We start from the raw sequence: 16363 nt of genomic DNA on the forward strand, positions 1-16363 counted from the left end.
TTACAGCATACAATCCCCACTGGGAATGTGCATGAGTGCTGAGGTGATAATGGTGATCCTCGATCCTTCCAATCCTAAACATTTGATCAATGTTTATCTGGAGCCTTTGATCGAGGATTTGCAGAATTTGCGGCATGTAGGTGTACTAACGTGCGACACTGAGAAGCGAGTGATTCGCAAGGCACGCCATGTTGATGTGGACTGTGAACGACCTACCCGCTTATAGATTGGCGTCTGGATGGAGTTCCACTGGTGCTATGCGGTGTCCAGTTTGTATGGAAGACGCACATTCATTTACCTACAGAACAGTAGAAAGTCATGCTGCTTTGACTATTACAGACAGTTCTTCCCCCTGGACCATCCAAACCGTAGGAACAAGAAAGCATTCAATAAGAACCGAGTAGAAAGGAATGGTGCACAACCAAGATTGATGGGAGAATAGATCCGCAAATGGGTTGGAGAGTTTAGCCCTACGGTTGAAGTGTCGTTGTCACTTGCGGACGGGTAAGGTAGCGAGTATAAGTGGACAAAGAAAAGCATCTTTTGGGAGCTCGACTACTGGTTGATGCATCTGATATGATGCAATCTTGGTGTCATGCACATTGAGAAAACATGCTTGACATTATATTCAATACCGTGATGGATATAAAAGGAACAACGAAGGATACTCTGAATACATGGAAGGACCTGAAGATCATATGTAACGGACAGAAGCTTGAGCTGGACAAAACGAGGATGAACGTGATGCCTAAAGTCGTATACACCCTGACTCTCGATAGACCGACATTGCGTTTCAAGAGGTTGAGAGAATACCTCCAAGTTCCGACGGACAACCATAATTATAACCTGCATAACCCAAATGGTACAGAATTAGTCGTTGAGCTTTATGTTGCTAATCAACAAGGAGCAGGTACATCCCGATCGGGGAACTGTAAATCTTATGACGAGTTTGACGACGATAGCTTTGATGAGGATTACGAGACTGAAGAAGACAAAAATTCTAATTGACATTTAGCATTTTCTATATCAAGTGTCTGTGTATTTTGCCGATAGAAATTAGTATAAATTAAAAAATTACCGATAATAATTTATAAAAATAGTTTACCAGCTAATTTAGAAGTACAACTTTCAAACTATTTGTCCATACCAATATTTTTTTTTAAAAAAACAAAACACATTTTTTTTTCTATTTAGGAATGCTCAAAATATCTACAAACAAAGTGTTATATGTAGATTAAAGAGCAAATAAAAAATTACCAACAAAATAACTAAATATTAGAATAAAAATTAATAAGATGAGATAAAGATTACTTCAGTACTCGGTCAATAAATCATAATAGCAAACGGATTTCTAATCTTCAAATGATTTGGATATATAAACCTAGCTTGCGATCCAAAAATAAAGAATTACTATCATTTTAGTTTTATTTGTCATAGGAATTTCACATTATATCTTGTAATTGAGAAACATCCACCAAACTAATGCTAATTCAATGGTCATGGACTAAACACATGGTTTCTAGTGGGTGATCAAGATGCCTAAAGAGTCGGGATCAAGAGAGACTCAACCTAGGATCTGATTGGCCCATTTAAAAAGAGTTGGTTGGTACAATCCAGGCCAAACCAAGGCTGATTCCAAGTATCAATACTTGGGATAGGCCCAGCCCAATGACCTAGGACCTCCTAACCCTGGGTCAAGTTAGCGGGCTGACCTAATCGAGCCACTTCTTTTTTTTTAATAATATATGACATAGAAGTTTTATTTTATTCTTGTAGCTTAACTATTCTATATTTTATATACTTTGGAAACTCTAAAAAGTTTTATCTTTATTCTTATACTTCTATATTAGTACAACAATTCACTAAAACTCATTGTTATTTTTTTTAAAATGTATTTTAAATTTTTTTTGGGCTACCCATTATTTAAGTTTATTATTTGTAGCTAGTTGGTTCAATTGTTATTAAGTTCTTTATGCGGTCTTAGCTACTTTTTTTTTGTAGTTTTAATTATTTGTTTGATTTAATTTATGATTTATTTATTTAAAATAAAATCATAAATTATTTAAATTTGTTGAAAAAATATCTCATCTTCATTTAAAAAGAAAGAAAAGAAAATAGGCACAATCAGGTTTGGTTTGAGCCATCACCACTGCTATTGCACTTTCTCTTCATCCCCCGTTTTGTGCTAAATATAAGGTATCAAAATTAGTGTTTTCGACTCACTTGTATATTGAGCGAGTGGTTGAGAATGCACCAAATCGGAGAAGACGTTAAAGATATCAAGTCTCGTATGTCTGACCTCACCAAACAGTCGGAGTCCATGAGTGTAGGAGACAACTCATCAAGATTGGTAGATGATAACGATTGGTCAAGAAGAACGTAGGGCATGAGGTTGAAAAGTATTTTGTAGGAATGAAGGAGGATATTAAACAGTTAGAATCAGTTCTGACAACTGATGACAAATCAAATGGAGTGATTTCCATATGTGGCATGGGAGGCTTGGGAAAGACCACTCTTGCTACTAAAATTTACAATGGGGAGGCCGTGAAGCGGTGCTTCAAATATCGTGCTTGGGTTTGTGTAAGCCAACAATTTCAACCCAACACTATTTTCCAACGACTATTAAAACAACTTCTTCCGAATGGAAGTGAGGAGCAAGACGAAGATACATTGATCAGAAAGTTGTACCAAGTACAAAGAGACAGAAAATGTCTCCTAGTTTTGGATGATGTTTGGGAAGTTGATCACTGGAATTGCTTAAGGCACGCTTTTCCCATTGGAGAGGCAGATAGCAAAGTTTTGCTCACAACCAGAAATCAAAACATTGCTTCCACAGGATACGTCCACAATATGAAGTGTTTGGATGAAGATGTAGGATGGGAGCTCCTTCAAAAGATAGCACTCCCAAACAACTATTCACAAGGTTAGTTTGTAAAATTTCTTGTTTTATTTTATTGATTGTGAAAATAATGTTGAATTTCTTGTTGAACCCTAATTATGGAAAAAAAATTCTTAATATATTCAAAAATTAAATATTTACTTTTTTAAACTTTGACAAGAAAAGAAATTAATTAAAAATAAATTGGAGAAACAAAAAGACAAATAATTAAATCTGTACCTGAGGCTCCATTAATCTTGCATGAAGAGCACAAGAGATGGGATCTGACGATAGCACATCACCGAAATTTCCAAGATGAATTTGAATTTGGGTCGGATGAAATAATCCGGCGAAAATCTTTAAGTATTTTGTTGGCAAATTTTAACGATGACGAATTAACAAATTGATTCAAAAAGAACAATTAAAGAAGGAAAAAGAAATGTATATATTTGTTGGTTTGTCGTTACATAATATTATTGTAATAATAAGACAAAAAGCATTTTTAGAAAGAAATGTATATATTGATTCTATCTATGAATACAATACAATGAATTATTTTCTATATTAATTGGTCCAGAAAAAGGGAAAAAAAAAATGAGACAACATTTATGAAAATTAATTAAAGAGTTCATCAATCTGTACATATTGTTGTATTGTAATCAACCATTTGTCTTTACTTCTTTGTATACAACTACAGTTTCTGACTAAAATTGAAAAACTTAAAGTAGTGATGAAGTTAAAATTGATACTCAAAACTGAAAAATTAGTCATGTATTCCTTTCTTGCAAGTTCAATCATTTTGTGTTTATTAAAATTTGGCAATACTTTTAACCACCGGTTTGGAATTCGGTTTCAAAGGCTAGATATTAGAGCGAAATATATGTGGTAGGTGTGTTTTAATCTGAAAGATGTAATTAATGGTTTGGTATATAAAGATGGGTATAGACTAATGTCATTGATTACACTTGGAGGACTGGATTTCATTGATGAACTGCAGTCTAGTAATTTATGTTAGAAATTGAATTGCAATTATATTAAAGTTATACACATAAAGTAATGTGTGTAAGAAATTTTTTGCACCAATTTATATGGTTCTTTGCCACCACAGAACATATCACTTTCAAATATTTTGAAAAGAAAAATCAATTGACACATTTGAATCCATTAATTCCTATATATATATACATATGTATAATAGACACTTAAAAAAGCTAAAAGAATAACAAAGACTAGAGGGTTGGATATTGCAAAAAATAAAGCAGCTCTGGAATATCCACCCCTCTAAGGCTGACTATCCTCTAGTAGCTTTTGGAACGTCTCCTGCAAAACAAACAAAATTATAAACACTTTTAAGCAAGAATTAATTTTTTTAAGAAAATAATATTAATAATGTATCTATTACTGCCACCTCCAACGCCCTCGGCCCACTCCAGCCACCGTCTACTTTTTTCTTGTAGCACATCTCCAATAATTCTATCTACTTGGGGGGCGACCGACCTTTGCCTCATGTAGAAGAAAAAACATTTAGCATCTTGTTTATAAAATAATGATAATGCATTTAAATATTATTTACTTACCAACTTCCTCTTGTGCATGCCGATAGAGGACGACCCCCTCCCCCTGATACACAATTGAGGACACCGTAGAGTTCGCCGCCCGGTTGCCTTATTCTTTGAGGACTCCCGCTGGAAGTCCATGTTGGCCCAGTACGTCTGGAGTTGGAGCCAAATCTTGTTGGCCCGCCAGAGTGGCCTGACGAGGCTGGATAGAGTGATAGAAAATATCTTCCAGATTCACTTCCAACATGTTGAAAACCAAGAACATTAACTCATCGTCACAGTCCCACCAGTAGGTCATCTACAATAATAAAATTAAATAAAATATTAGTAAAATTCATTAAATAATTAGATTATTAGATAAAACAAAATTAATTTAAAATTGATAACGTTTGCGCTGTCAAACCAGAAATGCTGGTACTCTGGCGGTACCTACCTCAGGTATGGCGACAGGTGGGGAAAATGTCCCCGTCACGACTGCATTGATGCACTCGTGAAAGTGGCGGTCAGATTTAAAATTACATGCTATATTAGACATTTTTAATATAAAATAATACTAAAAAAAATTGTTAAACAAATTTACCTCGCGTCATCGAGGCTGATGTACTGGGCGTGCTGATGGTAGTGGTGGAGCAACCGCCGGGGTGACAGACTGCTATATCCTCTCTTCCGCTGTCGGTCCAGCTCCCACGAAAATGGTAGAAGTGGCGGGGCACGAGCACGACCATGTGGTATAGGAGGCATACCACTAAACAAGATCTAAACAAATTATTCAGGAGTATTAGTCTAAATTTTACGGTTATTGACATTAATATTTAAATAAAAAAGCATATTCTAATTCTTAAACATCGAAAACGTTATCATGAAGTTATGATTATTGTACTCATTAATTATTTAAAATGTATAATTCTCTTCTGCATATATACAAACGGGCCAAGTATTGATTTAAGCTTGTTTACCCTATCACATGAACTTATTATTGTAGTATTCGTTACATTTATACATTTTAATCTATTAACATTATATTTTGTTGACAGATGAAGATGGATAAACATAACAAGTTCTACGGGCAAAATTCAATGAATGGGCTAACAAGAAAGGCATGCGTGATTTGTTTGTACGCAGTTACCAAAGAACTATACATTTTTAAATAATTATTAATTATTGGAAATATTGTCCTCAATTTGTTTTCTATTTCTATTGATTATGTAATGTTATTTTAATTTGAAATATTACCTTGATATTGTTATTGTTGATATTACTTTGTTAATAATATTATTATAGAGATTATTGGTCTAATTTTGTGATTATTGATATTATTATGTAAATGTTATTATTGAAAAAATTGGTCTAATATTTTTACTATTGACATTATTATGTAAAAACATTATTATTAGGAATATTGGTGTAATTTTTTTGATTGTTTACATTACTTCTTAAAATTTTTATTATTGGAAATATTGATCTAATTTTTTTGTTATTTACATTATTATTTAAATAATACTATTATTGGGATTAACTATTGGTCTAATTTTTGTGATTGTTTAGATTATGATGTAAAAATTATATTATTTGAAAATATTAGTCCAATACTTTTTATTATTTAAATAATGGTACTAATGAGATTATATATTTGTCTAATTTTTTTGGTTACTTACATTAAGATGTAAATAGTAGCATATTTATAAAATAAATTGCACATGTATACAATAAATTTCACAAGAAAAAAGCAATATGATATAATACACATAAGGATTGCAAAAATTATGGAATGTTACATGAGTAAATTGCACTAAATTTAACAATACTTGCATCAATTACACAACTATACAATTAATTTTGAAAAATTACACAAACATTCTATAATTGCAGAATGAATTAAGGTTATTGGAAACATATAATGCTATAAATTAAATTGATACATGTTCAGAAGATCAAGTATATTTGTATATATAAGATTGTTACTCTTATGTAGATGTAAGTGACATCTTATACTGTTCTATTGCATCGTCTAATCAGACTGATAAAATTTTTATCAAGCCATTGGATAGTATAAAATCGACAAAATACTACATTCGATGAAGTTTTTGAAATTTTTGTTAAACGGATACCAAGATATCGTATTTGATACACAATCAACGAGGTTAAAAATGATAACTATCCCACATGTTGAGACATTATAATCGGGAAGTGAACGAGCAATCTATGGAATATTTAGGGACAATTTAATCATTTTAGAAACAAATATTTTATACGAATGATTTTATTTAATTTCATATTTTGCAATGGTCAAATATTAAATAACCATTCCTAGGTTTGAGTTTTCCTCCAGTTTTCTTTTGGCGCGAAATTAAATTTGTTTGAACTTATTTTGAAACGGTCAAAATAAATAGACCGTTCCTCTATTTTAATTTTTCCTCTTTTTTATTTGGAAAATTGTAATATATTTAACGGTTTATTTTATTAATGTCGGTTCAAAATTGGAATGGGCTCTGGATCGACTTCCTAATTCTTTAACCATTTCTAAATAGACAAAAATTGTGTTTTGTTTTTAAAAAAAATTTATTGGTATGAACAAAATAGTTTGCAAGTTATACTTCTAAATTTTCTGGAAAACTATTTTTCTAAATTATTATCGGTAATTGTTTAATTTATACTAATTTCTATTGGCAAAATACACAGACACTTGATACAGAAAATGGTAAATGTCAATCATAATTATTGTCTTCTTGTAATCCTCATCAAAGCTATCCTCGTTAAACTCGTCATCAGTTTATTGTTCCTCGATCAATATGTACCTGCTCCTTGTTGATTAGCAATAAGCTGAACGACTAATTGTCCGTCACGACTTATGGAGTAGGTATTGTCTCAATCTCTTGAAATGCAATGTCGGTCCATCGAGAGTCAGGTTATATACAGCTTTGGGCATCACGTTCAGCCTCCTTTCATCCAACTCAAGCTCCGGTCAATCACATATGATCTTCAGGTCCTTCCATGTATTCAGAGTATCCTTCATTGTTTCTTTTATATCCATAAAGGTATTGAATATATTGTCAAACACGTTCTTCTCAATGTGCATGACATCAAGATTATGTCGTATTTAGTTGTACCGACCAGTACTCGAGCTCCCAGAAGATATTTTTCTTTGTCCACTTATGCTCGCTACTGTTCCCGTCCGGGAGTGACAACGAAACTTCAACCGCAGGGCTAAACTCTTCAACCCATTTGCGGATCTTCTCCCATCAATCTTGACTGTGGAACATTCCTTTCTACTCGATTCGTTGTGAATGCTTTCTTATTCCTACGGAACGGATGGTCTAGCGGCAGGAACTGTCTGTGGCAGTCAAAGCAGCACACCTTCGTATCGTTCTACAGGTAGAATGAATGTGTGTCTTCCACACAAACTGCACACCACATAATACTAGTGGAACTCCATCCAGACGCCATTCCATAAGCGGGTACATCGTTCAAAGTCCACATCAACAGGCCTGCATTGGGAATATCCCATTTCTTAGTGTCACACATTAGTACACCTGCATACTACAGATTCTGCAACTCCTCGATCAACGACTCCAGGTAAACATTAATGAGACGTTTTGGATTGGAAGGACTGGGGATCACCATCATCACGAACATATACTCAGCACTCATGCACATTCCCAATGGGAGACTGTACGGTATAAGTATAACGGGCCAACATAAGTACGTACCACCGTACTGCCCGTGCGGTGCTAGCCCATCCGTGCAGAAATCCAATCTAACATTACGGGGATCTACTGCAAAATGAGGATGTGTCCGATCAAAATGCCTCCATGCATCTGGATCGGACGAATGGCACATGGATCCCTCTTCCGTTTGATTCTTGGCATGCCACGTTATTCGCTCGGCAGTCGCTTTTGAAGCATTCAACTTTTCCAGGCGAGGGGTAATTGATAGGTACCTAAGAATGGCATATCGTGTCTTTTTACGATTAGGATTTCGCTTACCTAGCTTCTCCACAAAATTTGCAGTAGTGCAGATCAATGTCGTCCTTCCTGTACATGCAACTATTTTTACACGCATTAATCTTCTAAATAGGTAAACCCAAGTTTCCTATTAATTTCTTTGTACTATAGTAATCATGGGGCAGGGTGTGGTTGCGGGGCATTATATGATCAGCCCACTAAGATATTTGGTCATACATATGCTGAGAAAATGGTCGGCGACCTTGATACTCACCAACTCAGCAACAACCTTAAATTGAGATTGGGTGCAACCGTTTCACAACGGCTGCTTGGATGCATGCACTATATCGTGAGATTGATCTACTAGCCCAGACACATAATTAGGGCCCTCTACCATAATATGAACTAGGCCCTGTATTAGTAGGACATGACCTCGGACGATTATCAGGCACAACATCCTGGTTTTACTTAGAAGACCAGACAGCCAGCCTTGCGGAATAAAAAACCATCCTTTGTGCCGAGAATCCATCTGCACCGCATCACCACAAGGCGTACTAGTACCCTCCATAACATTAGAAATGGGAGTTTGCTCCTCTTGAAATGGGGCCACGGTGACGGCTTCAAAATACTCCTACACACTCTACTCGCCATGAGAAGTCTAATTATAATACTCCGGCATAAAACCTTTCATAAATAAGTCAAAATTTACCTCGTCCGTGGTTTTGAAAACATCATTTTTGCACTTACGACAAGGACACTTACTTTTCTCACCATCCATATATGCATGTTGACACTTGGATAATTCTATAAATGTAGGAACACTATCCTTAATAGAGTAAGACCCACCTTATTTGGAAGGTTCTTCTCATACATCCATCTCCTCAACTATCTTAACATGACAGTGAGTTCTACACAGACACACAAACACACACTGATATATACATATATTATGATATTAAATTAATTTATAAAATTATAAAAAATATAATCAATTGACAAGTAAAGGGTTAAAGTTTTTACCTGATCAAAATAACTTTAAATATCAACAAAAATTTGAGATAGGTTGACGAACAAGAGTAGAAAACTGTTCGTGTGTTAGTGAGAGATCAAAAAAAATCGAGAGAGATTGAGGAAATAGAGAGAAAATAAGAATGGAAGAAAATAGTGACATTAAATGGAAAGAGCACACATATTTAGTTGTTAAAAATAGCTGTTGATTTAGATTTTGAAATGGTTCTTTCAACGAGTTTAGGAATACTTTTTTTTTACCATTGAAATGTAGTCGTTGTATTTCATTTGGAACAGTCTCAGTAATAGTAAATAAATAATACAAAAAAATAGTTGCAATCTGTACCAAGTTTTGGAACGATTTTTGAAACACATTACTTTTTAAATAAAACTAATAATTTGGAATGGTTCTTGCATAATTGATTAAGGGTGTTCCAAAATCATTCGAAATTGTACCTCATTTTGGCATACATTTTCTAACTGTCATCTTTTTGACATCCTTTGTCACCCATATAGGAATGGTCAATTCAAGACCGTACCTAATTCTAATATTATGTTCCAAATAGAGTTCCAACCATTTATCGTTACTATTTTGTAACAGTATTTGGATCAGATTTTGTAACTAATTGTCTGGGACTCATGTTGGAACGGTTTGCCCGTTCAAAAATTATAACCTAAAAAAAATATAGATCATGACATCATCTTTTCATATCCATTCATTATGTGTTCCAAAGACCGTTCCAAGATGGAAGGGGCTTAGGAATGGTTGTCTTGACAGTGCCAAATCCCACCTTTTTTTATGGTATGATGATGTGCTCTAGCCAAATCTCATCCATAAAGGTGGTTGGCGGAGCACAAGATCTAGGATACGATAATAGCACAAGAGATGGGATCCGCAAGATTTTTGGTTTTACAGGCTAGCTTAAGATACTATTTAGGGAATTTTTCAATTTCTTCCCATTTATTACCATTTTCTCATATTGTACCCCATTACAATTCTCAATGGTAAGGAGCATTGTTTTCTTGAGAGTGCCACTACGCATACCATTCTAAGACACAAGATTTTGTTTTCAAACTTGTTAATGACAAGACCAACTGTGAATACTATTTCCGGAGTTAGTAATCTTATTGAGGGCTCTGGAAGAACTACTATATGATTACCTGAAGAAACAAGGTTACACATAATATTCTAGTAAATCAAATAGCATGCTAGAACATTTGGCTCTAAAGAAGCAAATCCTCGAAAGAGAAAGGAGCATGCCGTCTCTATAAATCACAATGCTAACGTGACCACATAATGTCTCTAAGAATAAAATTCTTGAACTGATTTATCTAAATGTAACGAGCAAGATCTCAAGGTCAGTTATGAGATGTCTATTAATTATCTTTACAACAGTTTAGGTTGTTACTGAAAAGAGGGTAAATTGCATTTTTGGTCGCATAAATGGACCTGTTTTTAATTTTGGTACCATACTGTAGATGATTTACACATTCCATCCAATATGTGCATTTCTTTTCCAATGTCAGTACACAAGAGGAGCAATCATTAAGTTGCTAATGACAGATTATTTTTCCATTAGGTGGGTGAAAATTTGGAGGGAAATTATACTAATAAATGAAAATTTGGTGGAAAAGGTTTATTTGTTCTTCTACCGTATATGAATAGCTAATTTGTTTTCTTATCTCTCCCATTTAGTAGGAAAAAAGTATAAAACACTGATGCAAATGGAGAAGTTCTTTGTCACTACGGAAGGATTGGAACTTTTAGATCCTTATCGGCCAAAATTGAAAACGAGTCCACTTATTGGACCAAAAATGAAATTTATCCTTGAATAGAAATTGAAATGAATGAGATTTTTGCCTATTTTGTAGCCGTCGAAACCATGGATGAAAATGAAAATGATTCTCAAACTGTAGAGAATGCTAACACAAATAATTGAAAAAAATTAAAAATAAGCGAGAAGTATTTGGATCTGTTATTCCAGTACCACAAGATGTTCAAGCCAGTTGGCTATAAGTGGTTGTTTGTACCAAAGAGAAATGAATGAAATGAAGTTGTAAGATACAAGGCTAGACTTGTTGACCAAGGCTTTACTCAAAGGCCAAAAATTAATTATACTGAAAGGTATTCACTTGTAGTGGATGCAACCATACTTAAATTTTTAATCAGTTTATTAGTAATTGAACTGTTGGAAAAGGTGAAAAGCCAATATTGGCAGTTTTGAGAATTATTCAAGAAATCTTTATTTAATCAGTATTGTTCCGACGAATATGGTAAGTGACTTTAGCACATGTGTCTGTTGTCTTTGTCATATTACGTCAATCACTACTTTGACGTCACAACAAATGCCCACAGACCACTCAATAACCCATGTAGTTTGGTTGTGCATTTTGGATGGAAGCTATGAAACTAACTTTTGAGGGTTGGTCTAAAACATTCGAAGTCAATGACCTCAAGACTAGGCATCGAGAGTCCTACAGAGACTTGCACTGAGTATTGCATTCATTTGATGAGTGCTGCGTTTCATCAGCGAAAGACGTTGGACATCTTTGCAATTTCAGTGGATTTGTTGACAAGGTGGTCAACTGAGTGAACTGACTCGTGGGGATCGTTATATGGAAGCCTCAGTAGCTTAGTCAGTATACTTGAGTCCTTGGCTCGGATAGTAAGGGAGTAGTTCTCAAACTTAAGGAATCACAGTAGTCATATACATATGATGACTGTATCTTAGATCTGTGGAAGAGGTGATTGTGTCACAAACGTGATTATCATAAGCCTTATCAAGTGTAGTCAAAGTGTGTAGTGAGGACGGTGAGTTCCGAGAAGAGGATCCATCCCCTATCAGTATGTGATAGAGGTATCTCCTATTCACTTGGAGATGCATTCACGTCTTATGAATCTCTAGCCACAGTCGTTGATCGAATAGGAAAAGGAGGTTCCTATGTCAAGAAACTTGGTGTAAAGTTATCTCAAGTATTAAGCATAGATGTTTGGTCCAAGATGGGAACTGACACCTAATTCCATGCCCTCAACTAAGCCTAGGAGATGATAGAAGAAAGGACCGTACCCGTACGGACTGGTGAAAGTAAATGTTAGCACAAAAATTCATCTAGTCTCTAGTGCCATGGACCGTTGCTAGACGACCATCCATGGTAACGGACTTTCTTGAAAGAATAACCGAGAAAGAATAAGGAACTAAGAAATTAATTCCATAAGATGTAAGTAATTTGATTACTCACACATGAGGGTACATTGGATGGATAGCCCAAGTTTAGACTAATTAAATTAATTGAAATTGTGTTTGTCTTTATTAGTTTAATGAATTGGATTCCATTAATGAATAAGAGACAATTTCATCTTGAATATTTAATTAGATTAAATACCTAGTGGGATGAATTAAATGAATTATTTTATATTAGATTTAATTAAAATTCATTGGGCTTGAATTTACTTTACATAACATCGGCCCAATAACTAAGGCGCACTAGCAAAATTGATGGAGGAAAAGTTGACCAAAGAATTGCATTTTAGAAATTGTTAGTGTGGTCATAATTAGCTCTTCTCTATTTGGAACGGATTGAAAAGTTACCTCATAGATAATAGAATGTATCTAGACACATTCTTGTTTATCTATTCAAGGTATATAAATATATTTTGTGTATGATTATTAGGGTAATAATTCATTACAAAATACAATAGAAAAATTCCCTCTCCTTCTCCATCATAATTCAATTGCCCCCTTCATCTTACCTTGGGTGAGTTTTATCATCCTGATTCCTTTGTTATCTCATTTTTTGGTGTGATATGGATCATCTTTAGAGAATTCCTATGTTGGAATCTCTTGTGAACGTTCAACGATTTTATGTCAAATAAACATGTCAACATGTTTTAATATTTTTAAAGCATGTTTTATTGATTATTTTATTGATAATTATGTGTAGAAATTAACTTGTATAATTTTGTGATTAATTGGATGATTTTAGTATTTAAGAAATTTGAATTTTTTTGTAAAACTTGGTTATTTTTTTAGTTTAATTTGTGGAATCAAAAAAATAATTTAAGCACTGTAGCAGCAACTGTCGGTCGGTGCTGCACAGCCGCCCGTTCGCATAAGAAGGAAAAAATTAAATTTTTTTCTTAATATGGTTTATTTTTGTGCATTGGATGCACATATTTTTATCATCCTTTCGATTGCAATTTTAAAGTTGTATTTTCTGCATATAATTTTTTTTTGTAATGTTCGATATCATGATTTTTCTAATGCATGGAATGCATTATTTTATGTCCAGCATGTTTAATTGGATTATTTTGCTAGTTGGATAAAAATGGATGATCATGGAGCCCTTGACCATTTTAATGTATTTACTTACTTTGTTTATGTTTGGTGGGCCCATATGCCTTTTTGTTATCTTCCTCCTTCGCTCGTTTTTGCCTTGAAAATAAGACTTGCTTTCCTCCCATTGTGCACTCTCCTGAACAATTGATCAGGATTTGTTTTTAAATTGTAATGAGACTAGAATATATTTTTGGTGGAATTTTTAGTTTTACAGAAGCAAGTCCATGGAGAAGAAGGTCCACGAAGGAGGAGGCCGACGGAGAAGGAGCCCCATGGAGGACTTAGAAGCCCCATCTATATGTTAATGAGTAAATTACATTTCTAATAGCTTATGGCCACCTTAGATGTACCTTAGACTGACTACGGTCTTAGTGGGCTGCATAGCTTGGGCTCGTGATCATCCAATAGGGGTATGCTTAATTTTGTTGCATGTGATGCGTTTAATGTTTTTATTTAAATTCGTTTGAATATTTGATATTTGTGCATGCAAAATTTAATGTGATGAGGTCTCAGTCAAACACTAAAAAATTTAACTGTGACGCCCCAAAAATTATAATATCTAATTGGGGGATTAATTGGTAAATTTTCATAAAACTTAGTTAATTAGTAAATAAATTGTGCTCCATAATTGGAATATAATAAAACTTGAATGGATGAAATTGGGGCTCGTTATAATATTTGAGAGCAAATTATATTAATTAAAGAAATTTAGGAGGGACGTGATGGGTATTTTAAGAAAAGTCTAATTAAATAAATAATAATAATAATATTATTATTATTTATATATATGTATTAGTAAATAATACATATATATTAGTATATGTATATTAATGAATAATATATACATATACATGTAATTGGAGAGAGAGAGAATTGAGAGTGGGAGGTGGGGCCATCACCCCTCCACCGCCTCACTCTCTCTTTTTCATTTTTTTACTCTTTCTCTTTTTTTGTTTTATATATACACACAAGCATAACACACACAATTGAGAATTGAGAAATTGCAATTTCCTCTCAGCCGAGAAAGGAAAAGAAACCGAGGTACGATAATTATAATTTTAATTTTGATTAATTTATATAATTATATTATCTAATTAGTCCATTTATTAAATATTGTTTATATTAAGCGATGTACTATTTAATCGGAATATTTTACGGGTTTGGCTATTTAAAATAGTGTCTAATTAAATATAGAATCGGATATAAAAATGATGTCGTTGGTTGATTAGATTATTAAATTTATTAGATTCGAATGTTGCTGTAGCAAATTTATATAATTCCATCGGAATTGTTAACCAAATACGTAATTTTACGTATTGTAATTTAATTAAATTATATAATAGCGAGAAATTGATAAGAAATCCGTAAGAATATTCCGAAAACTATACTTAAGAAATAATATATTGTTAAAGAGGAAGAATGAGGTTTTAAGGATAATTTAATTTAAGGTGTTATTAAAAATGATAGTTATAAATATATAGGGGTTTCGTTAAATAAATTCCTATGACTCACCTGGCAAATTATAAATACTTTTATGAAGCCTATAGTGTCGAGTTATTGAGAAGAACTAGAACAAAGATTTATATTTCGATAGAAGTGGAATATTAAAGAATTATTAAAAATTGTACGAATAATATTTAATATTGTATTTAAAAGGAATTACAATATTCTCGATATATTAATAGTGTGTAGTATAACTCATTATAGGATACGGGGGTGAGGTGAAATGGCTGACAATTAGCGATTGAGTAGAAAGAAACGTTGTGAGGTTGAGGTAAGTAAATAATTAGTATTATCTATATATGCTCTCTTTATTTGTGCTATTACTGTTATATAAATTTGTGGTTCATGCTGCCACTAATTTGTCTGAAAGTATATGAGTGATTAATGATTTGATTTGATTGACGGTATTGTGTACGTGGAATGAGGAAATACGTTGGAATAATATGTTTGTTGTTTGATGTATTGTGGATGTTTGAAAATGAGAATGCAATGATATATTGTTTTACGTTACTAGTTGCTTACAAGAATGGTGATATGTGGAAATGAGGGAGTGGTGGAAATTGAATATAATTGTGGCGTGAATACCCCTTGACGTGTTGAAAAGAGCTTTGATGCGATATGAGAAAGAAATGAAATGAAAAGAGCCTTGATGCGATATGAGAAAGAAATGAAATGAAAAGAGCTTTGATGCGATATGAAAAAAAAGATGTGATGTGAAAAGAGCTATGATGCGAAATAAAAGAGCTATGATGCGAATTGAAAGAGCTATGATGCGAAATGAGATTGATGAGCCGGCTGTCAAGGGGATTCACTTAAATTTATATGACGGTGAGATTGAGTTGACGGGAAAAACACGATATCACCTTCTGGTAAGCAAACTAGGGAAAAAGAAGTTTAATTGATTATTTTATTGTGAGATAGCTATGTGGTGTACTACAATTGATTATGTTGGAGTTAAATTGACTGTAATCCATGCATGTTGCCTACTTGTCATGTTTGGGCTGTGTTTGATGTACATATATAGATAGGGCTGATTATTTACTTACTGAGTGGCAGGCTCATCCCTCTGTTGACATTTTCTTTCAGGAGTAGACTTTGAGGTATCTGACTGTTGAAGAATAGGTCTACGCACTATAC

General features: G+C 33.7%; 1 protein-coding gene across 1 annotated transcript; it reads left to right on the forward strand.

Annotated features, from left to right (window-relative positions):
• Positions 1-2412: 2412 nt before the first annotated feature.
• LOC148788058 (putative disease resistance protein At1g59620) lies at positions 2413-2928 on the forward strand. Its single transcript, XM_088880313.1, has one exon. The coding sequence runs from the start codon at positions 2413-2415 to the stop codon at positions 2926-2928; it is 516 nt and encodes a 171-aa protein (XP_088736439.1).
• Positions 2929-16363: the final 13435 nt, after the last annotated feature.

Source organism: Sesamum indicum, linkage group LG5 (genome assembly GCF_026168435.1).
Source record: "Sesamum indicum cultivar Baizhima isolate 11 linkage group LG5, ASM2616843v1, whole genome shotgun sequence".
Classification (NCBI taxonomy): Eukaryota; Viridiplantae; Streptophyta; class Magnoliopsida; order Lamiales; family Pedaliaceae; genus Sesamum; species Sesamum indicum.

Coding starts and splice junctions, on each gene's coding strand:
- LOC148788058 (XM_088880313.1), top strand. CDS start 2,413: ATGAAGGAGGATATTAAACAGTTAGAATCAGTTCTGACAACTGATGAC.